The sequence below is a fragment of the Ornithorhynchus anatinus genome, chromosome 5 (genome assembly GCF_004115215.2).
Source record: "Ornithorhynchus anatinus isolate Pmale09 chromosome 5, mOrnAna1.pri.v4, whole genome shotgun sequence".
Taxonomy (NCBI): domain Eukaryota; kingdom Metazoa; phylum Chordata; class Mammalia; order Monotremata; family Ornithorhynchidae; genus Ornithorhynchus; species Ornithorhynchus anatinus.
Window position 1 is genome coordinate 57,461,842 of NC_041732.1, and position 24,574 is coordinate 57,486,415.

The window sequence follows — 24,574 nt, forward strand, 5'->3', positions numbered from 1 at the left end:
CGAGTGCTTACTATTTGCAGGACAGTTTACTAGGCCTTTGTGAGAGTTTAATGCAATAGAGTTGGCCAGCATGTTCACTGCTTACAAGGAGCTTACAGTTTAGAGGGGATTGAAATCTACTGAAATCTCTTGTAAGCAAGGTGTGATCCAAAGCCCATTAGCCGTCCAACCTACCCACTCTGTTCCTGTTGGCCCTGGCATTAATGAGCTATCATCCATCCTAGTCCGTGCAGCGTGCCTTAGTGGATAAAGCATGGGCCTGGGAGTCAGAAGGTCATGGGTTCTAATCTTGGCTTTGCCACATGTCTGCTGTGTGACCTTGGACAAGTCTCTGAGCCTCAGTTATCTGTAAAATGAGGATTAAGAGTGTGAGCCCTATGTGGGACAGGGACCGTGTCCTATCTAACCTGTACCTACCTCAGCACGTAGAACAGTGTTTGGCACATAGTAAGTGCTTAGCAAGTACCATAATTATTATTAACAGGATTGGAACATGATAGGAAGATATAAGGAATGCTAAACGTCAGTCCCAAGTGGAAGCAGCAGCGCCTGTCTGACTGGGGACCAAATTGGTCATTCAGAGGGAATGTGTGGGTTCCATTTCCAGAGTCTTTCCGGGCTAATATAAACACCGTGCTTCTATTCCAGCCACCTCAGCCCCAGCATTAACACTAAATACCAGTGCCCCTATTTAGAACCCATGGAATTTAAGCTAAAACGAATAACAATCTCCCACTCACCCATCTCCTCAGTAATTGGATTCCCACTGCCTGCCTGCTCTGCAGGCTCCCTCCGCCCCCACAAGTGACTGCTAGGCAACTGCGGCAGGAAGATTTTCAAGAAAAGTTGCATTCGGATCCTAGTAACCACTGCGCCACACTGTCATTCCTGCAGGCCCGAGATGACCCTTTAAAGAGACGACTTTATATACGTAATGTGCCCAACCTGATTTTTCTCCATTGTTCTGGCTGGGGTCTTTAATAAAAATAACGATAATGGTATTTTTTAAGCACTTGCTAGGTACCAAGCACTGTAATAAGCCCTGGGATGGATACGAGCAAATCGAGTTGGACACAGTCCCTGTCCCATGCGAGGCTCACAGTTTCAATCCCCATTTTACAGATGAAGTAACAGAGGCCCACTGAAGTAAAGTGACTTGCCCAAGGTCACACAGCAGACAAATGGTGGAGCTGGGATTAGAACCCATGACTTTCTAATTCCCAGGCCATTACTCTATTCACTACACCACGTTTTAAAGAAGGTGATTGCCACTTAGGCTAACTTCGGGGTTGTGGTGCAACTATGATTAGGATTCTTAGATCTAGATTGAAGGAGGAGTCAGACAAAAGCAGAACCTCCTAATACTACTGGTCTTTGAGGCGCATCTGGCACCAACACTGCCCAGGGAGGTCTGGCAGGATGAGGGAGGATGTCAAGAAGGGTGTCTGTCACAGAACATTCCTCACAGACTTGGGGAAGAGGGCAAGAGGTTGGCTGAAATGCCATCTTACAGTCCTGCCCCACTATGTACACCACCTCCTCCCATAGGTCTCCAAAAACCCCTCCACTCCCTGACATTGGTTTTAGAGCACACTATAGGAAGTAGTTTGGCCTAATGGATAAAGCACAGGCCTGGGAACCAGAGGACCTGGGTTCTAATAATAATAATAATAATACTAGCAACAATAATGGTGGTTTTGTTAGGCGATTATGTGCCAGACACTGTACTAAGCACTGGCACTGACACAAGCAAATTGGGTTGGACACAGTCCCTGTCTCACATGGGGCTCTCAGACTCAATCTCCATATAATGGATACGGTAACTGAGGCACAGAGAAGTTAAGCAATGGGCTCAAGGTCACACAACAGACAAGTAGCGGAGCTGGAATTAGAACCCAGGTCCTTCTGACTTTTTCTGACCCGTGCTCTATCCACTAGTCCTGGTTCTAATCCTGGCTCCACTACTTGCCTGCTGTGAGACCTTGGGCAAAGTCTCAACTTCACTGTGTCTCCGTTTCCTCTACTGCAAAATGGGGATTCAATATCTGTTCTCCCTCTACTTAGGCTGTGAGCCCCATGTGGGACACTTATTCCAGCCTGATTAACTTATATTTACCCCAGCACCTACAGCAGTGCCTGATACAAGTCAGTGCTTAAATACCATAAAATAATAAAAATACCCCACTATCTCGTTAGATGGTGACATCTTCAGGGCAGGGTTGTGGCACTACTGGTCTGAGTATCCACTCCCTAGGATGTGCCCCTCTCTCTGCCTCCACAGTCATGAAATGGAAATGGGGTGCCTATGGCAATGCCGGGGGTTACCAAATGCTTGGGGTGCCTAGACCCAGATCTCTCAGAAACGATAGCTGAGCAGGTCCAGCACAAAAAAGCACAAGTACAACCCCCCACCCTCTAGAGATGGCCGGTGCCAATTTACAGCTCCTCATGGGCAGGGAATATGGCTACCAATTCTGTTATATTGCACTCTCCCAAGTGCTTACACAGTAAGTGCTCAGCAAATACTACTGATTGATCACCACCTCCCTCCTTGAGACAATAATAATAATTATTATGATATTTGTTAAGCACTTACTATGTGCCAGGCACTGTACTAAGTGCTGGGATGCATACAAGCAAATTGGGTTGGACACAGTCCCCGCCGCACATGGGGTCCATAGCCTTAATCCTCATTTTACAGATAAGGTCACTGAGGCACAGTGAAGTGAAGTGACTCACCCAAGGTCACACAGCAGACAAGTGGCAGACCCAGGATTAGAACTCAGGTCCTTCTGATTCCCAGTGCCATGCTCTATCCACAAGCCCACACTGCTTCACATGACCAATCCCTGCTGCATTCCCCTCTCACATCCAAGATGACCAGTCATCTCTCCCTTCCTGTCAGACAAAGAGGGCCACAAACAGACTACACTTTAACAAGGGTTTTTAAAAACATTAACACCTGGAGTAATCAACAATTAGAGTAAACTGGAGTAGCTTTCCATGAGGACTGGTGGTTTGCACGGAACCGTACACATTCTCTCATCGGGTCCTCCTGGAGCCAACGGTGTGATTGGTGGAGATGGTTGATAAGGGGAAAGTCTGAGGGAAGGCACGTCTTTGAGTGTCCTCTCAGCAGCTCACCCCGCTGTGCTCTCATCCAGTTTGTACAACACTGTTGAGAGACACACGCACATCTGCTGTGCCAATCATGGCTAGATTGAGAAGCAGCGTGGCCTAATGGAAACTCAGTCAGTCAGTTAGTCAATTGTATTTATTGAGTGCTTACTGTGCACAATATAACAGATACATTCCCTGCCCACAATGAGCTTATAGTCTAGAGGAAAGAGCATGGGCCTGGAAGTTAGAGGATTTGGCTTCTAATCTCAGCTCTGCCACTTGTCTCCTGTGTGACCTTGGGCAAGTCACTTCACTTCTCTGTGCCTCAGTTCCTCATCTGTAAAATGGGGATTTAATTCCTGTTCTTCCTCTACTTAGACTCTGAGCCCATTGTGGGATCTGATTATCTTATATCGCATCCAGTGTTTATTTAGAATAGGGCTTGACACATAGTAAGTGATAAACAAATACTATAGTTATCATTTATTATTAATAATGATTTTAAAATAGTATTTGTTAAGTGCTTACTATGTGCCAGGAACTGTACCAAGTGCTGGGGTAGATATGAGCTAATCAATTGATCACATGAGGTTCACAGTCCCAATCCCTATTATACACATAAGGATAACTGATGTAGAGAGAAGTTAAGTGACATGCCCAAGGTCACATAACTGACAAGTGGCAGAGCTGAGATCCAGGTTCTCTGACTCCCAGGCCTGTGCTTTATCCACTAACTAATGTTGCTTCCCACCTTGACATATCCTTGACTCCTCTTCTCTTTCAATTTCCATATTCAGCCTGTCACAAAATCCTGTCATTTCTCCTCCACAGTATTTCCAGAAGTTGCCTCTTCCTCTCCTTCCAATTTGCCACCACGCTGGTCCAGGCACTCCTTATATCTGGGATTGACTCCTGCATCAGCCCTCTCACTGATCTCCCTGTGTCCAGCCTCTTCACACTTCACTCCAAACTTCACTCTGCTGCCCAGATCACTTTTCTAGAACACTATTCTGCTTACATCCCCCCATTCCTTAAAAACCTCCAATGGTTGCCCATTCCTCTCTGCATCAAGCCGAAACTCTTGACCATTGGTTTTTATGGCATTCAATCAGCTCTCCTACTTATCCACTGTCTTCTCCCACTGTGCCCCAGCTCGCACATTCTGGTTCTTTCAAGCCAGTCTAGTCTCTCTCTCCCACCACTAAGCTTTTGGTTCACACTCATCTTTCTCTCTGGAAATCCCTGCCCCTTCACATCTGCCAGAGTACTGTTCTCCCAATTATCAAAGCCCTTCCAAAATCACATCTCCTCCAGGAGGTCTTCCCCAATTAATTTTCCATGTTAATTTTTTAACTTGGTTTAAAGAGACAGGATTGGTTACTGCCCTCACCATACACCCATCACCTTCTGCCATGAACCTTCCTGCATGTCACCGTTCCTGGGAAAAACACATGAAACAAGGAGCACCTCCCCAACAGTATCATCCAAACAAAAACAAAAGTTAATTGCTCAGAGCAGAGGAAGAAGGAAAAGCCTGAAATGTAAGCTCTGCTTTGCCTGTCCCTCTAATCATATATGATATCTATTGAGCATCCACTGGATGTGATGCATTTGTTACTGAGCACTTGGAATAGTACAACAGGTGTCTGAGATGTGTTCCCTGCCCACAAATAGCATTGAAAAGCAGTGCAGCTTAGTGGATAGAACATGGCCCTGGGAGTCAGAAGGACCTGGGTTCTACTCCTGGTTCTGCCATTTGTCTGCTATGTGACCTTTGGCAAATCATTTCACTTGGGCCTCAGTTACCTCATCTGTTGAAAGGGGATTAAGAGTGTGAGCCCCATATGGGACAGGGACTGTGCCCAATCTGATTAACTTGTATCTACCTTAGTGTCTAAAACAGTGTTTGGCATATAGTAAGTGCTTAAAAAATAACATTATTATTATTACTATTACACTCTCACAAGCCTCACTCCCCCGTAGGCTGGGCTCTTGCTGGGAAGTTGTGGCTTCACTCTTGCTGAGCCTGACCTTTTACTGCTCTCTAGAGGAAAGAGGTTTGAACTCAGGGCTCAGTTCTGGCAGTTTTCTGCCATAGATCTTTGACTTGGAAACCTAGAGCTGGGTGGACAGGGATTGTCTTTCTTTATTGTTGTATTGTACTTTTCAAGCACTTAGTATAGTGCTCTGCACACAGTAAGCGCTCAAATACAATCGCGTGAATGAACGAATGAATGGGAAGATGGAGGTCCAGTGGTGGGAGGGAAAGAGAGAGAAGGACAGTGGGGGTGCAGCAGAAGGGAGTATCCCATCCATAACTCTAAGGGATAGAAAATGAAAGGATATGAAAATGTGACTCTGTCCTTACCTGGGCAAGAACTTGAGTTGTACGGTGTAGGAGGCCTGGGCTTGGATGTAGCCACTTTGGGGAAGCAACTCCATGTGGTTTCTCAGTTCTTTACATACTTCAAACTTCAGACGCAGGGCCGCTTTGGCTCTGCGAATAGATCAGAAAGAAATGCTTTTGGCTGCACGCCCCTCCCCTCCCCTCTGAGGGTCAGGCTGTAACCAGAACCTCTGCTCTCTGTGCAGAAGCAAAATAATGCTTCTGCATGCTAACTCTTCCATGTGAGTGGCTTCAGTGGGTTACTAATACATTCCGGCTAATTGGATACATAAAAAAAGCCTATCTGCTGTCTGACAAAAGCACTGTATCAAATCTATTTTCTTGAATATTTGGCATCATTTCTGGTACCTGGAAATTCGGGAATTGAAAGCACAGCAACATTCAAAATGAAACCAGTTGGAATTTTCTAGACCAAATCAGGCCACCCAGAACCCCACATCTCCCAGGCCCCAGAATTTGAGTAGAGTTGAGAAAGTGGAAGATTTTGCTCCCTTCAGAATCTGCACTCTCCCCTCAAATTAGTAGGCTGAGAGCTGAAACCAGCTAGAGGGGATTACCAGAAAGAAAAATGTCAAGGCCAAGTTTTGAAGAAGGATGCTGTTTTTCCTCAGAAGACAATAATCTATCAATTCAAATCCAAATCAGTTCATCTTTGCAAGTGGGAAGAGCAAATTTAATTTTCTGTAAATGATATATAGTCTGTGATGCTTGATGCAGTACTTAGACAAAGGAGAATCTCCTTGAGGGCAGAGACCATGTTTCTTATTCCCCAGGGAATTTAGTAAATTGTCTGTGCAGCCATGGCTCAATAAATAATGTTGCTTGATTAACTGATCAAAGATCTTTAGATCCACCCTAAACTGGGACAGTACAATCTTGACCATCTACTGAAAGGCAGTTGTCCAGGTGGTTTATGAATAATGCCCACCAATCAAGTATGGTGGTTCTTTTACGTTATTTGTTAAGTGCTTACTATGACCCAAGCACTGTACTAAGCACTGGGGTAGATACAAGCTAATCAGGTTGGACAGAGTCTATGTCCCCATTGGGAATCAGTCTTAATCCCCATTTTACAGATGAAATGACTGAGGTACAGATAAATTAAATGATTTGCCCAAGGTGACATGCAGGCAAGTGGTGGAGCCGGGATTAGGACCCAGGTCCTTCTGACTCCCAGGCCCATGCTCTATCCATTAGGCCACACTGTTTCTCAGTGGAACAGTTGATTTTGCTTCTGCTCTGTGACTTCAGTGGAGCACAGTTGGTAAATTTTAGCTTTGTGCAGGTACTTTTGGGGTCCTTGTTGGTGATACCAACTTACAGAGGTGAAAAGTTTGTGTCTTTATAGACAAGAAAAGCCCAATCCTGGATTTGGTTGGAGGGCAAATATTTTCCATTTGATAGGCATGACACTTCCTTTTGCACTTTATAATCTTCTGACTGGCAAAAAGTGGTCCTGAGCCCCCCAAAACAAGGAAAGCCTCTTATGTAATGAGCCCTCGGGATTTCTAAGCTGACTTTCTGAGATAACAGCCTTCCTTATTCCTTTCCAGCTGGGACGAATCTCAGCAGTGCTTAATTCTAATATGAAATTTAGAAATGTGGTGTGGGCCAGAAATAGTAAAAAGAACCCTATTAGTATGCACCGAAACAAGATCTAAAATAAGGAAAATGTTATAAAGGGAAAGAGTTTAGCTGCTACGTCTGTACACAAGACTATTTTTTAGGATCAGAATTTTGACAAAATGTTGAAAGACACTGAAGATCTAGCAGGATAGAAAAGACTCCAGAAAGAAACCTGAAGCGGGAACACTAGAACACACCGGAGTTAAACAGAATCTTCTAGAGGCCTTCACACCTCACACCAAAACAGTAGAGTCTGACTGCCAAAGTTTGGGGATTAGGCAAAGACTCAAAATCAAGCTTCTCTTTAAGCTTTTCCAACAGTTCCCTGTCCCCTTAGGCCCTTTGGATGATAGAAAAAGAACAGAAGACATTAAGATCCCTGAAGAAGTGTGGGCTTTGTACAATCTGCCGGGGCCCTCTTGAAATAATTATGACATTAAACTGTCCTGTACAACTAGCTTTCGGGCTACTGTCTCATCTCCTTCTTCCCTGTCTGGTCCAAATTCCTTAAAAGGGTTGTGTTCACCCGCTGCCTCGACTTCCTCTCCTCTAATTACCTTCTTGACCCTCTACAATCCAGGTTCCATCCCCTATACTTCGTTGAGACCCACTCTCCAAGTTCACCTAATTCCGCCTCCTTTCCAAATCCAATGGTCCCTACTCTTTCCCAATCTTCTTGGATGGCCTTTAACACTAGGGACCACTCCCTTCTTCTGGAAACAATTTCCAATTTTGGTTTTTCTGCTTCTCCTCTTTTACATCTCTGGTTGATCCTTCTGAATCTTTCACTGGCTCTTCCTCTCTCACTCCTCCCTCAAGACTCTGAGCTAGGTCCCTTTCTTTTCTCAATTAACACTCATTCCCGTGTAGAGTTCATTTGCTCCCTCAGCTTCAACTACCATCTCTAGCAAGCGACTCTTAAATCTTCCTCCTTAGCTTTGACCTCTTTCTTTCTGTGCAACCTCACTTTTCTTCTTGCTTCCTGGATATTTCTATGTGGATGTCCAGCCTGCACCTTAAACCCAAAATGTGCAAATCTGAACTCCTCATCTACCCTCTTAAATCCTCCCCTCTACCTAAATTCCATCACAACTTTCATCACAACCATCCTCCTCAACTTTCAAGCCTGTAACTTGCCATTATCCTTGACTCCTGCTTCACTTTCAACCCCTATAATCAGTCTGTCATGAAATCCAGCTGGTTCTCCTCCACAGCATTTCTAGAATTTGCCTCTTGCTCTCCAGCCAAATGGCTACCACAGTGATCCAGGCATTTGTCATATTCCGGCAGTAGCCTCGTCACTAGTCTCCTGATCTCCAGTCTTTCTTCTTCCTAGTCTATACTTCACAGAGTTGCCCATATCATTTTTCTACAGAGTTACTCTGCATGTCTTTTTATGGTATTTTTTAAGCATTTACCATGTGCCAGGCACTGTACTAAGCACTGGGGTAGATACCAGCTAATCAGGTTGGATACAGTTCCTATCCCACATGGGACTCACAGTCTTAATCCCCATTTTTACAAATGAGGTAACTGAGGCCTAGGGAAATGAAGTGACTTGCCCAGGGTCACACAGCAGACAAGTGGCAGAGCTGGGACTAGAACCCAAGTCCTTCTGACTCCCAGGCTTGTACCCTATCCACTACACCATGCTGTTTTTCCAGATAGACAGAGAAGTTAGTTGACTTGCCCAAGGTCACCAAAAAAGCAGAATTGGAACCAGAACTTAGGTCTCTAGACTCCTGATTCCCAGTCTCTTGTTCTTGCCAAGAGGGCTATCCGGAACATACTTTAGTGTCCATCTCCTTCACTAAATTGTAAACCTGACGGCAGGGATAATTCTGCTTTCAGATAATTCTGAGCTACTCTCTCAACTACTTAGTACTACACTCTGCAAACAGTAGACACGTATTATTATTATTAATGATGATAATAATAATAATCACATTTTTTGAGCACTTACTGTGTGCAAAGCACTGCACTAAGCATTTGGGAGAGTACATTATAATATCAAACACATTCCCTGCCCACAGTGAGCTCAAGGTCTGAGGGGGAGACAGACATTATTATGAATAAATAAATAAATAAATTACAGATATATACATAAATGTCATGGGGGAGAGAGGATGAATGAAGGATCAAGTATGAGCAGTGCATAAGGGAGTGGGAGAGAAGGAGAGGAGTCAGGGAAAGCGCCTTCAATAAGGTTTTGAAGTGGGGGAGAGCAATTATCTATCTCATATGAGGAGGGAGGGCATTCCAAGCTAGAGGTAGAATGTGGGCGAGAGGCCCTCCATTAATTATATCTATTGACAGATTGACTCCCATTCCCACAGCACATATACATGCTGTAATTTATTTATTTATTTATATTAATGTCTGTCTCCCCCTCTAGATTGTGAGCTCACTGTAGGCAGGAAGGTGTCTGTTCATTGTTATATTGTACTCTCCCAAGCACTTAGTACAGTGCTCTGTGTGCAGTAAGTGCTCAGTAAATACGATTGAAAGAATGAATGAATGATTGAGAGCCAGTGTCTTGCTGAGTCCAGTTCTCGCCTTCCAATTTTGAAGGATACAATAACATGGCTTGGCACCTCAGAGAAGGGAGTGCATCCCCCTTCTGCTTTGTGTTTGAGGGGTGAATGACTCCCCGAGAGGCAGCAGGCTCCGACTGAGTTGGTGACTGGGAGCGGCTGTCTCAGGGCCCACAGCAGCCTGGCTGCAAAAGCAAAGCCCTTGCCCTGCCTTGCCCCTATCCCTGATGGGCCACTTGAGGCCAAAGTTCCCGAAATGATAGGGGCTGAAGGGATGGGCCAGGATCTCTGCTCATGTACAGTGGCACCGTGAATGCTGGAGGTAGGGTCAGTGTCTCTTCCCCCTCATCCCTGAGCCTACAGAGGACTTGTCACCTCAGGTTTACTGCAGTAGTTTGCTATTGGACTTGTCAGTAAAGGACATATATACGAAGAAGCAGTGTGATCTAGTGGATAAAGCACGGGCCTGGGAGTCAGAAGGTCCCTGGTACTAATCTCACCTCCTGTTGGCTGTGTGATCTTGGACAAATCACTTCTCCGTGTCTCAGTTACCTCATCTGTTCATTCATTCAATCATATTTATTTTGCACTCAATGTGTGCAAGGTACCGTACTAAGCGCTTGGGAGAGTACAATATAACAATAAACAGACACATTCCCTGCCCACAATGAGTTTAGGGCATTAAGATTGTGAGCCTCATGAGACATGGACTGTGTCCAACCTAATTAGCTTGCATCTACCCCAGTGCTTAGTACAGTCCCTGGCACATAATAAGCATTTATCCCAGCTCTGCCACTTGTCAGCTGTGTGACTGTAGGCAAGTCACTTCACTTCTCTGGGCCTCAGTGACCTCATCTGTAAAATGGGGATTAACTGTGAACCTCACATGGGACAATCTGATTACCCTGTGTCTACCCCAGCGTTTAGAACAGTTCTCTGCACATAGTAAGTGCTTAACAAATACCAACATTATTATTATTTAACAAATGCCATTAAAAAATAAAAGATGATCGGATCTGTAAACATGTTTGGCATTTACCTCGTCCTATTCTCAGAGCCATCCTCACCCCCTCCTTTCACTCTCGATGTTCCCTCCACACCTTCTCCTCACCTTCAAACTCCCTCTTTCATCCCGGGGGCCACCACACTGCAAGTATCCAAACCCACGGGCCTCCTGATATTCTCTCAGAGTCCCACAACAGACCCCATTTCCCTGATAGTTTCCCATCAGGCTCCCTGGGCGGCATTCCCCGAGAACTCCTCGGGGAATGGATCGGGGTGACTGGACTCACCTGCTCTGAATGATGATGGAATCTTGGTAGAGTCGATCGTACATGCAGATCTTGAGATTGATGCTTGGATTTGGTGCCCATACCGGGACATCGATAGAAACCCCATTGGCTCTGAAGTGTAACTGGGTTGGGGCACACAGAGTAAGAACACTTAGAGTTTAGAAAGGAGTTCTAATAATAACAATAATGATAATAATGATATATGTAAAGAGTTTACTATGTGCCAAGCACTGTACTGAGAGCTGGGGTAGACATAAGACAATCAGGCCTGACACAATCCCTGCCCCATCTGGGGCTTACAGTCTAAGTACAAGGGAGTCGGATTTAATTTCCCCCATTTTGTAGATGAGGAAACAGAAGCACAGAGAAGTGACTAGCCCAATTAAATAATCAATCTATCAATAATATTTCTTGAGTGCTTAGTATGTGCAGAGCACTGTAGTAAGCATCTGGGACAGTTCAATAGTGTTGGCAGACATGTTCCCTGCCCACAAGGAGCATCCAGAGGGTTACTGGCATAGATGTTGTTTAGCCTCGTTGGTAAAGAACTTTTCCTCTGCCAGTAAATAGCTCATCTTCCCTTTCCCAGTCCTAAGGCTCAGTCATGCTGAGCCGCTTCTGCCAAGGGAGAGACACTTCTCCTGGGGTTTCTGCGGGAAGAAGACACAATGCACGCCAGAGGGATACTCACGGATGGGCAGTCGGGATTGTCAAATGCAACCATGAAGTTGGCAGTCACACTTCCAGGCAACATCGGGGTGAATACCACCGGAAGTTTGATGGAGCCGAAGGATCCAATTGTACCTTCTGTGACCTAATTGAGGAGAAAAGCCCAGCTTGTTATTTTATAGGAGATTCCCTGTCTCCTCATCTCTTGTTGAGTTGCTAAGAAGCTGCTCCAGGGATATCTTTGCCAGACCATAAGGCTCTCAGCTCCTAGAAGTCAATCAATCAATCAATTATATTGATTGAGTGGTTACTATGTGCTTATTCTGTCCTAAGTGATTGGGAGAGTATAATGCAACAGAACTAGCAGACGTTCTCTGCCCATAATGAGCTTACAGTCTAGATGGGGAGACAGACAATAATATGAATAAATAAGTCTGCTGAAACCTACCAGATCTCCTCTTGGGAAGCAGCGTGACCTTGTAGAAAGAACATGGGCCTGGCTGTCAGAGGATCTGGGTTCTAATTCTGGTGTATCCAGTGATCTGCTGTGTGACCTTAGGCAAGTCACTTCACTATGTCTCAATGGGGATTTAATACCTGCTCTCCCTCTTACTTAGACTGTGAGCCCAATATGGGACAAGGACAAGGATTGAGTCCAACCTGATTAATTACCCCAGTGCTAAGCACACTGCTTAACAAATAGTAAGTGCTTAACAATGCCCATAATAAATAAATAAATCTCTTTACCACACAGGGTTAACACAGGTGGTATCTTGAGGTACCAGTGGGAACCAAGTCCAAGGTTGGTTGAGGCTTTTACCGAATCCACTCCAGCAGGATTGACTAAATCAAAAGTGAAAGAAAATCTCTTCTGTTTCACAAAGTGAGTTCAAATTCCTACAGTTGCTTGTCCCCCTTCCTCAGGCCCAGCACATGTGTGTGAAGACTCAGAGAGGGCAAAGTAGCAGGTGCCTGATTTTAAAATGTCAGAGGGAAAAGAATAGCTTCATAAATAGATGTCATTTGGTAATACAGTCAGATAGTAACCTCCTTTTAGGCAGGGATCATGTCTACCAGCTCTGTTATACTGTTCTCTCCCAAGTGTTTAGCACAGTGCCCTGCACCCAGTAAGCGCTTAATAAATACCATTGATTGATTGATAATACTAACACTCCTGGAAGGCCTGTCTGCTTATGAGTGTTAGGGGGCTGATAGCTGAAAGTCAGGTGACTTGGGTTCTAAACCCAGCTCAGCCACTGATTGGGTCCATGTCCTTGGGCAAGGAACTTACTCTCCAGGACTGTTTCCTCATCAACTAAAAAGCAGGTAAAATGTCTGATCTCCCTGCTTCATAGATTGTGAATCCTCTATGGAACAGGGACTGTGTTCAATCCGCTTGCCTTTTGTCTACCCCAACTCTTGGCACAGGATTTAGCATAAAGTAAGCCCTTAATGAGTACCATAATTCTCATTACTGCTCAGGCAGCCTAGGGCTCACAGCCTATTTGAGGAAAAATGGTCTCCCTCAAAGGACCGTGCTGAAGAAGACTTCACGGATTCTGGGATGTGTTCAAACAGGTATGTCAGAAACAAGTTTAATAATAATAACAATAATAATAATAATTATGGTATGTGTTAAGCACTTAACCAAGCACTGTGTACCAAGCACTGTCCTAAGCGCTGGGGTGGATACAAGCAAATTAGGTTGGACACAGTCCCTGTCCCACATTATAATAATAATGATGGTATTTGTTAAGCGCTTACTATGTGTAAAGCACTGTTCTAAGCGCTGTGGGGGGGATGAATACAAGGTGATCAGGTTGTCCCACATGGGGCTGACACTCTTAATCCCCATTTTACAGATGAGGTAACTGAGATCCAAAGAAGTGAAGTGACTTCCCCAAAGTCACACAGCAGACAAGTGGCAGCGACGGGTTTAGAACCCAGATCCTTCTGACTTCCAGGCCCCTGCTCTATCCACTAGGCCAAGCTGCTCCTCTACTAGCACTAGTAGGGAGCAGTAGTTGACGGACAGAGTTTCCTCTACTAGTCAAGCCAACTCCCCTCCAAGCAATTCAGAAGCCCGTCAATGGGCAGGGATTGTCTCTATCTGTTGCCGAATTGTACATTCCAAGTGCTTAGTACAGTTCTCTGCACATAGTAAGTGCTCAATAAATACTATTGAATATATGGCTGGTACAGCATCTGAGCTTAGCACGTGATAGAAGACCATGATACACGACAGGACAGTCACTTATATACCCTAAGATCAGGCAGAAGTGTCCAAGGCAAAATGGTCTCTCTCTCAGGACTGCCACCAGCTGCGACTGGGCCTTCTTGGGACGGTGCTCTTTCTCAGAACATGGGGTCCAGGACTCGGGCAGCTCCTTACCTCTCCAAGTCTGATTTCGGGGGGTTCTTCTTCAGGAGGCAGCTCCACTAGAGTGGGTGCAATCTCTTCAGAAGCAGTGGCTTCTCCTTGCCTGACGGGTTCTGTAATACAACATGGGGAGTTTATTCACCAAAAGGAAAACTTCAGAGCAGTTTGGGAGCTGCAGAAAGAACCACCATCAGTGGTGTAGATGAATCAGTCGGGCCAGAATTCCAAATGTAGCATCCTTTTACTTTGAACTTCCCCATGTTTCGATGGAGCTCTATCTTGCTCCACCTGAGCAGGCTTTTTCGCCCACCCTGAGCTTTCCCTAAGCCTTTGGCAAAAAACGTGGGACAAAATTAACAACTTTAGACATAAAGTATTAAACTATAATGAGGTAATAGATTCTATAGAATGTACATATTTGCAATTGGTTATTTATTCATTTTAATGTCTATCTCCCATTCTAGACTATAAGCTCATTGTGGGCAGGGAATGTGTCTATCTATTGTTATATTGAACTCTATCAAGTGCTTGCTTTGCACTCAGTAAATGCTCAATAAATATGACTGAATGAATGAGTATAGTTGTTGGATAGTGATTTTACCCTCTCCAGAGATAACTAAACAATTTATTGCCCTCCTTTTTCTTTCCCCTCCTCTCTGGACTATAAGATCCTTGTGGGAAGGGAACTTGTCCACCAGCTCTGTTTTATTGTACTCTCTCAAAACCTTAGTACAGTGCTCTGAACACAGCAAGTGCATAATAAATACAATTAAGTCCATTAAGTGTGGCTGGCGATATCAGATTCTAACCCCACTGTGTTATTTACTTTTATATGTATATATATTTTCCATTGGAAGGCAGAGCAGGGAACCTTGTGCTTCTAGAGAAGCAGCATGGCTCAGTGGAAAGAGCATGGGCTTGGGAGCCAGAGGTCATAGGTTCGAATCCTGGCTCTGCCACTTGTCAGCTATGTGACTGTGGGCAAGTCACTTCACTTCTCTGGGCGTTAGTTCCCTCATCTGTAAAATGGGGATTATGACTGTGAGCCTCATGTGTGACAACCTGATTACCCTGTATCTACCCCAGCACTTAGAACAGTGCTCTGCACATAGTAAGCCCTTAACAAATACCAACATTATTATTATTGTACTCTCCTAAGTGCGCACCACAGTGCTCTGAACTCAGTAAGTGCTCAATAAAGAGCACTGTTTGATTAATTGAATACCTATGAATTGGGGGGAAATCATGGGTCAAATTTGAATTTGTTTATGTTTCTGAAGGGCAATCAGGAAACACACACCCAGATGGAAAACAATCTGTAAGATGGGGATCCAAAACCTGTTCTCCCTCCCACTTAGACTGTGTGTCCTGTGTGGGACAGGGATGGTGACTGATCTGATTACCTTGTACTTACCTCAGAGCTTAGTACAGTGCTTGACACACAGTAAGCACTTCATAAACTCCACAATTTTTATTGAATCCTCCCTTCTTTTAGGAAAGCCTTCCTTTCCTCTTATCCCACTCCTTTCTGCATCATCCTGACTTGCTCCCTTTATTCATCCCCCACGCCTAGCCCCTCAGGATTTATGAACATATCTGTCATTTATTTATATTAATGTCTGTCTCCCCCTCTAGACTGTAAGCTCACTGTGGGCTGGTAATGCGTCTATTTATTGTTATAGTGTACTCTCTCAAGTGCTTAGTACAGTGCTCTGTACACAGTAAGTGCTCAATAAATACGATTGACTCACTGACCATTTGCTTTTGCCTCATCAATTATTTTAGATTCAAAACAGGGATTCTTCATTGGTATAAATTGACTGCGGCAAAACCATCTCTGAAGTACACAACCACTTGCGAGTACTTTGAAAGGACATTTGGCATCCTCAAATAGAAAGGACCTTCCAGAGTGTAAATATTAAATGTTTCTTCTTTGTCACCACCCAACCACCACCTCTACCACTTTTTTATTCATTTCTACCCATCCTGAGCACCGGAGCATAAATGAATATTTTGCTTCCATCAGAAGCAAATAATTTTATATCTGTCTCCCCTGATCGAGAGTAAGCTCTTTGTGGGCAGGGTATACATCTTGTTCTCCTGCTCTACTGGCCCAAGTGTTTAGGACAGTGCATTACATCTAGTTGCTCAATAAATATTAATAATTATTATTATGGTACTTGTTAAGCACTTACTGTGTGCCAAGCACTGTTCTAAGTGCTGGGATAGATACAAGCTAATAAGAATGGACTCAGTTCCTGTTCCACATGGGTCTCACACTCTTAGGCCCATTTTACAGATGAGGTAACAGGCAAAGAGAAGTGTTAGTATAGATCAAGTGCTTAGTACACTGCTCTAAGTGCTCAGTAAACATGATTGAATGAGTTCAGTGAATTAAATGACTTGTCCAAAGTCACACAGCAGAAATGTGGCAGAGCCAGGATTAGAACCCAGGTCCTTCTGACTCTCAGGCCTGTGCTCTATCCACTAAACCATGATACTTCTGTTATTACTATGACCATTACTCAATCTTACTTCAAATAATAAGGTCTTTTTTGGAGGGTGTCTTAATAGTCTTAGTTTTGAGCAAAAGGGTCTGAGTAGGTGAAATTCATCCCTCGAATTTCAGGGAAAAATCAGCACTTGGATTTCTTTGATGGTAGATTTAGTTTGGGAGGAGAAATCCCATTGGAATGGTAGTGAAAATTGGATCTGGCTGAAGGAATGGAGCAGTCCAAGAAGACATAAGAAGCTCAAGCATAATAACTGGAAAGGAAGGCATCTTCAGGTCCTCCGGGATCTAGAACTGAGAACGGAAATAGCCAGATGGACTCTTTGGAGCAAGACGGCTTGATTGAATTGTAATCAAATGATTATCGCTTTGTTGGGGCTGGGTCCCCACAGGAAAAAAAAATTAACAGATGAAAAAGCTGTATAATCTATCCAGAAGTACTGAACGTTCAGATACTCTGCATCAAGGGCCTATTTATTCAAAACATGTGTCAATAATAATAATTGTGGTATTTGTTAAGTGCTTATTCTGTGCCAGGTACATTTGTACAATGTACATTGTACATTTGTACATTGCCAATTTGTACATTCCAAGCGTTAGTCCAGTGCTCTGCACATAGTAAGCGCTCAATAAATACTATTGAATGAATGAATGAATGCCAGGTACTGTACTATGGATACAATCAAATTGGGTTGGACACAGTCCCTTAAAGTCTTAATCCCCATTTTATAGAGAACTTAATAGACTTGTCCAAGGTCACACAGAAGACAAGTGGCAGAGCTGGGATTAGAACCCAGGTCCTTCTGACTCCCAGGCCCATGCTCTATCTGGTAGGCCATGGTGCTACTCAGAAAATGGTCAAATGGTCACTAGGAAAGGCAAAGCCACAGAGAATGTTTCATTTTAATTCCCTTCTAATAAAAGAATTTCAATCAATCATATTTATTGAGTGCATACTGTGTGCAGAGCACTGAACTAAGCACTTGGCAGAGTACACTATAACAGTGTTGACAGATTCATTCCCTGTCCACAAAATGCTTAGTCTAGAGAGATGTGAATGTTTCTTATAGTCCAATTAATTCAGGATGAAAGGAGACTTACAAGTCTTCTCCACTTCAAGCAACATTACCTTTAAGTCACTAAACCAGCTGGTCTTCCAGCTTATCTTTTCTCTTCTCTCTCATACACCCAGGTCATTTTTTCTCCTTCACATGTCAGACCACAGTCCAGCCCATCTTCAAAGCCCTTCTGAAATCACATCTCCTCCTGGAGGCCTTTGATCAATCCATCAATCAATGGCATTTATGAAATGCTTTCTGTATGCAGAGCACTGCACTGAGCCCTTGGAAAAGTACAATAGAGTCAGTAGACACGATCCTTGCCCCTTGTGGACAAGTGCGCAGTCACTGCTTCCTTCACAGGAGAAGTTTAAAAACCCACCTGCCAGGTGGTTTATAGGTAATCACTGTTATACTGAAGCAGCTCTTTAAAAGCTACTGTGACTCCCTGAGAAATTGCTCCACTCCTCTGGTTTTATTCCCCCAACTCTTTGTACCAACCATGCACTTATGTACTTGCAACTCTCTGTGGCACTTTGGTAAGTAACCTACTGCTTAAGCATTCTGTCATCTAAGTGCCCATTTTCTTCTAGACTGTAAACTCCCTGTAGTAGGGAAAGTTTCTAGCAACTCTTGTAATGCACTCTCCCAAGCTCTCAGTACCATACTCTGTGCACGGTAAATGCTCAATATATACCATTAATTGACTGAATTCCTTTTTCCTCCCACCTATAAAAGACTTTGGTGTCTCTCTCTCTGGCTAAGCAGCAAGCTCATTCATTCATTCAATCGTATTTATTGAATGCTTACTGTGTGCAGAGCACCGTACTAAGTGCTTGGAATGTACAATTTGGCAACAGTTAGAGACAATCCCTGGCCAACAATGGGCTCATAGCCTAAAGTTCCTGGTGGGTAGGGATTATGTCTACCAACTCTACTGTACTCTCCTAAGTGATTATTATTATTACAGTAATAATCAGAGAACAGTAATAATAATAATAATAACAATGAGAATGGTATTTATTAAGTGCTTACTCTGTGCCAAGCACTGTACCAAGTCTTGGGGTAGATATAAAATAATCTGGTCCCACACGGAGCTCACATTCTAAGTAGGAAGGAGAGCAGGAATTGAATCTCCATTTTGCAGATGAGGGAACTGAGGCACAGAGAAGTGAAGCGGCTTGCCCAAGGTGATGCAACAGACACGTGGCAGAGCTGACATTAGAACCCAGGTCCTCTACTCCCAGGCCCATGCTGTTTCCACTAGGCCATGCTGCTTCCTAGTGCTTACAACTGTGCTCTGCACACAGTACCACCTGTCGAATGGCCCAACCCCAGTCTTGGAGGATGAGCCCAAGATTCATTCCCTTGGTTGCCAGCCCAGCCCTGCCTCCCAGGTACCCAGGCGGTCTCAGCCTTTCATGATCCACCGCTCACCGTTGAGCTGGGTGTTTACAGGAGGAGAAATTAATGACAGCAACTGCAGTGTTCAAAGCAAAGTCCTCACCTCCTCCAGGACTTGGTTCTTGGCCTTTAGTGCCCTGGTTCTCGGTGGGAGGGAGGTTCTGGATCACTTCAGGGGAGGAATGGGGATTTGGTTCAACCTGGCGGCCTTCAACGTTGCTAAAATTTTTCTCAGCCTTTTCAAATTTCTCGTCTTCAAAAAAATATGAACTCTCCTAAAAAGCAGATGAATGTCATCAGATGGCTTTTAGCTTTAACTTTAGATCCACTGACTCTGCACTCCAATGCCATTCAGGTGCAGATGTTCTGTGGGCTGCCCCAATGCCTTGGGAGAAAAATGCTCCTTCAGGCAGACTGATGGGAATCTACTGTTTCCTTAGGCCTGGGAGGCAGAATCCATGACCTGGAAGACACTGTTTACTACAGGTAGATGAGCACTTGACCATGGATTTGCAAATAAGTTTTTATCATCTCACCCAAGGGTACAGACCCATCCCCTCAATGACCAAAGCCCTCTCCCTGTCTCCTAGCGCCCCCCCCCCCTTCCCCAGGGCCCAAGGCAATGGGCCAAACCTGCTGGATGGTTCCAGAGAGCAAGTCCACTGGGTTCAGAGCTCCTCGATTTCAAGAATCGGGGGGAGGGACACCAGATAGATGGGGGGTGGATGGCTGTTGGATGAGAGTGGAATGAGGGTTGAGTTGGGGAGAGGACATTTAGGTGGATGGTGTTTAGCTGGGTGATAATAACAATATTTAAGTGCTTAATATGTACCAAGCACTGTTCTAAGCACTGGGGTAGATACAAGGCTATCAGTTTGGATGCAGTCACTGTCCCATATGGGGGGGCCCACAGTCTTAATCCCCTGGATTAGATCCCAGGTCCTTCTGGCTCCCACACCCATGCTCTATCCACTAGCTCACACTGCTTCTGGTAATAACTTCCTAGCAGAGGATGGTTGAGTGTTGGCTAAAGGTAGAATGGGATCTGGAGAGGGGAAAGACACAGGAGGAATGGTTGTTTGATTTGGGGGATGCTGAATGGACGGGTTTTGCATGAGGACTGCATGGAGGCCCCTGGAGGAATCTACATTTAACATGGGTCTTTAGGAGAAACACATTATTTTGGTCATAGACATTAAACCCACCAAACATTAAACCCACCGAACACTTCACGGTTTCAACTTTTATTTGTTCATTAATTGATCATGATTGATCTTACCTTCAGAATAATAATAATAATGATTAAACTCTTATAATGTGCCATGCACCGTGCTAAGCCCTGGGGTAGAAGCAGCATGGTGTAGTGGATAGAGCACAGGCCTGGGAGTCAAAAGATCATGGGTTCTAATCCCAGCTCTGCACTTGTCTGCTGTGTGGCCTTGGGCAAGTCACTTCAATTCTCTGTACTTCAATTACTTCATTTGTAAAATGGGAATTAAGATTGTGAGCCCCATGTGGAACAGGGACTGTGTCCAACCTGATTTGCTTTATCCAATCCACTGCTTAGTATAGTGCTTGCTACCTAGTAACTAAGTGCTGAGGTGTTAAGCACTTACTATGTGGCAGGTACTATAGTAAGCACTGGGGTAGATACAAGTTACTCAAATTGGACATATTCCAGGTCCCACAGGGGTCTGTCTTAATCCCCATTTTTTTTTTTTTACAGATGAGGTAATTGAGGCCCAGAGAAGTGAAGTGACTTGCCCAAGGTCACCCAGCAGACAAATGGCAGAGCCAGCATTAGAACCCAGGTCCTTCTGCCCCCCAGGCCCAAGTATCACCTATGCACTTGGCTTTGTACTCCTTCAAGCCCTTTGCTACTCAGCCTAGCCCTAAAGCCCTTCTGTCCTCATCCTTACACCCTACTATTTCCCCTACCTGTAAAACATTTTAATGTCTACCTCTCCCATAGAATGCAAGCTCCTTGTAGGAGGGATCGTGACTACCAACTCTATTGTATTTTACTTTCCCAAGGCTTAGAACAATGCTTTGCACATGGGTGGCACTCAGTAAATACCTCTGGTTGATTGATTGGATACTTGCGGACTCGGCATGTGGGTCCTAAACTGACAGGCCAACAGAGACACCAACAGACAATGACTCTCCCCAACTTCAAAGCCTTATTGAAGGCACATCTCCTCCAAGAGGTCTTCCCTAAGCCCTCCTTTTCCCTTCTCCCACTCCTTTCTGCATAGCCCAGACTTGCTCCCTTATGTACCTATCTTTAATTTTATTTATATTAAAGTTTGTCTCCCCTTCTAGACTGCAAGCTTACTGTGGGCAGGGAATGTGCCTATTTACTGTACAATAGTACTCTCCCAAATGCTTAATACAGTTCTCCTTGTGCAGTAAGTGCCCAATAAATATGACTGACCGACCTTTGCTGACGGATCCATATGTGCCCGCTGCTGTTAATAGTAATAATTGGGGTATTTGTTAAGATCTTACTATGAGCCAGGCACTGTAATAAGCGCTGGAGTATATATAAGATAATCAAGATAATCGGGTTGGACATAGTCCCTGCCCCTGCCCCACAAAGGGCTCATAGTCTCAATCTCCATTTTACAGATGAGGAAACTGAGGCCCTGAGAAGTGACTTGCTCAAGATCACACAGCAGATGAGTGGCGGAGCCGGAATAAGAACCCAGATTCTTCTGACTCCCAGGCCTGTGCTCTATCCACTAGGCCACACCTCTTCTTTTAATTGTTAGTTTTTTGCTTCCTAAATGCTAGACCGGAAAACCGAGTGGACTCACCGTTGTCCCAGTGGAGGACTTGGCTGCTGTCAGGTGGGAACCACTGACACCTGGTGACGTGAGGAGCCTGAATCTCGTCCCCAAGGCCCCCTGGTTCATCAGGGTGATGGTCCGGGAAATCGTCTCCCCCACCACATGCGTGCCAAAGTCAATGAGCTCTTTATCCAGTGCCAGCTGGAAGGAGAAAAACCATAATTACAACTGTCCCTGATAGGCAGCATGTCAATTAAATGAATGGACAGCTACCATTTCAAGCAGAAGACTTCAAAGTCCTTCTTACCACTTGAAAGACAATGTCAAATCAGGACACCAATTATGAGCCCCTTTCTATCTTTGGTGTTAAAACCAAATCCTTCGAACCACCAAGTCTCGGTCAACGGAGCAACTTCCTTTCCAGCCTCAATGAACCAATCCTGGAAATAGTAACCCATTGGCACTACTTGAACAAATGCTCACTCTCTAGACTGTGAGTTCATTGTGGGGAGGGAACATGTCTACTGACTCTGCTGTATTACACTTTCTCAAGCACTTAGAACAGTGCTCTGCACAGAGTAGGTGCTCAATAAATACCATTGATCAATTGATTGATTTACTGAATGACTTCTAGGAAGAGCAGGTTCCCAGGGCCAGAGACTGAAGCTTCTGCTAGGCTTTGCCACCACCTCTAGAAAGGGCATAGGATCATCTTCTGGGGACCATGGGAGTTCACCCTATTGCAAGGTATTTGTTAAGTGCTTATTATGCACCAGACACTGTACTAAGCACTGGTGTAGATACAAAATAATCGGGTAGGTCACAGTCCGTGTCCCACATGGTATCCCACATGAACATAGTCTTATTCCCCAATTTACAGTTGAGGAAACTGAGGCACAGAGAAATTAATTGACTTGTCCAAGGTCACAGAGCAGACAAGTGGCAGAGCTGGGAATAGCTGCTCTTTCCGCTAGGCTTCTTGTGCCTCCTTCTGGCTCTGTAATTCCTATTTCTTTTCAACAGTCTCTTTTCTTACAAAAATGGCTACATTTTCAAGCTTTTTGGTTTAAGCTCCTTTAGATCCAGAAAATCACTTCTAGGCCACCAAATGGTATACATTGAGGGAATACTGGGGGCAATGCAATGTGTGAAACACTTGCTCTAATTTAAATAAATCCTTTTTTATGGTATTTGTTTAGCGCTTACTATGTGTTAAACACTGTTCTAAGTGCTGGGGAAGGTACAAGTAAATTAGGTTAGACACAGTCCCTGTCCCGCATGAGGCTCATAGATTAAGACAGAGAAGTTAAGTGACTTGCCCAAGGTCATACAGCAAGCAATTGGCAGATCCAGGACTAGAACCTAGGTCCTCTAACTCTCAGGCCTGTGCTCTTTCCACTAATGCTGCTTCCCAATTCTAGCTTGTCTTAGTACAGTGCTCTGCACATGATAAGTACTCAATAATACCATTGATCGATGTCTTATCCAGGCTTCAGGGTTTTCTAGAACTTCATCCTAACTCAGCACTTGGATTTCTCTTAGACCCTTTTGTTCTTTTGATTTTCAAGCACTGTATTCATCAATCAATCGATCATAATTATTGAGTGCTTACTGTGTGCAGAGCACTATATTAAGCACTAGGGAGAGTACAATATAACAGAGTTGGTAGACATTCCCTGACCACAATGACTTTAAAATCTAGATGGGGAAACAGACATTAATATAAATTACAGATATGTACATAAGTGTTGTGGGACGAATAAAGGGTACCAATCCAAGTGCTAGGGTGATACAGAAGGGAGTGGGAGATGAGGAAAGGAGGGATTAACTGGGGAAAGATTAAAAAGGAGTAAAAGGAACTCGGCAAACTAGGATTTCGCCTGTTTACCAAAAACATCGCCTCTAGCATAACAAGTATTACAGGTCCTGCCTGCCCAGTGACTCTGTTAAACGGCTGCGGTATCCTGACCGTGCAAAGGTAGCATAATCATTTGTCCTGGAGGAGATGGGATTTCAATAAGGTTTTGCACGTGGGGAGATTGATCACCTGAAGGATATGAAGGGGGAGGGAGCTGCAGGCTAGAGGCAGTCAGTGGCGAGATAGATGAGGTAGCTGTACAGTGCGTTGGTTGTCTTTAGAGGAGTGAAGTGTGTCAATGGATTATGCTCTTTTAAAAGGCTACCTTGTACCTGGTGAAAACTACCGTATTTTTCCCACTGAGCTAAAATGCCATTCTGTAAAAGTACTTTTAAACATGGTGGTTCTATGTCTCGCCCACTCTTTAGTACGTTAACAGGTGCCTGTTTTTGTCCTCTGAAGAACAGGTACATTTCAGGATCAACTGATAACACAGCATCCTAAAATAAACAGAGTAAGCAGCTTCTACCTAGGTGAGACAGGACTGTAGTTCTTAGTCCCACATGGGGCTCACAGTCTAAATAGGAGGACAGATATTGCATCCCCATTTAACAGATGAGGAAACCGAAGCACAGAGAAGTGACTTTCCCAGTGCCACCCAGCAGGGAAGTGGTGGAGCCAGGATTAGAACCCAGGTCTCCACTCTCAGACCGGTACTCTTTGCACAAGGCCTCAGAGAAGACTGATATGGATGACCGTCTTCATCGTGGAGCTTATTTATCACCCACTCGATCAATAAATGGTATTTATTGAGCGCTTACTACAGGCAGAGCACTGGACTAAGCGCTTGGGAGAGTACAGTACAACAGAGTTGGTAGGCATGTTCCCTGTCCTTAAAAAGCAGGCCTGATGGGAGCAAGTTGGG

The 24,574-nt window shown here is 44.5% G+C and overlaps 1 protein-coding gene across 5 annotated transcripts in view; it reads right to left on the bottom strand.

Annotated features, from left to right (window-relative positions):
- Window positions 1–24,574, bottom strand: part of CFAP74 (cilia and flagella associated protein 74) — a 118,058-nt gene that overhangs the window by 41,210 nt on the left and 52,274 nt on the right. For all 5 annotated transcript variants that reach the window (XM_029064383.1, XM_029064382.1, XM_029064384.1 and 2 more), the window contains exons 17-22: window positions 21,819–21,992; window positions 19,106–19,277; window positions 14,041–14,141; window positions 11,671–11,793; window positions 10,980–11,101; window positions 5,489–5,617 (exon numbers count right to left, since the gene is read on the bottom strand). In XM_029064383.1, coding sequence (XP_028920216.1) covers window positions 5,489–5,617; window positions 10,980–11,101; window positions 11,671–11,793; window positions 14,041–14,141; window positions 19,106–19,277; window positions 21,819–21,992 — 821 coding nt within the window. The remainder of the gene's footprint in view (window positions 1–5,488; window positions 5,618–10,979; window positions 11,102–11,670; window positions 11,794–14,040; window positions 14,142–19,105; window positions 19,278–21,818; window positions 21,993–24,574) is intronic.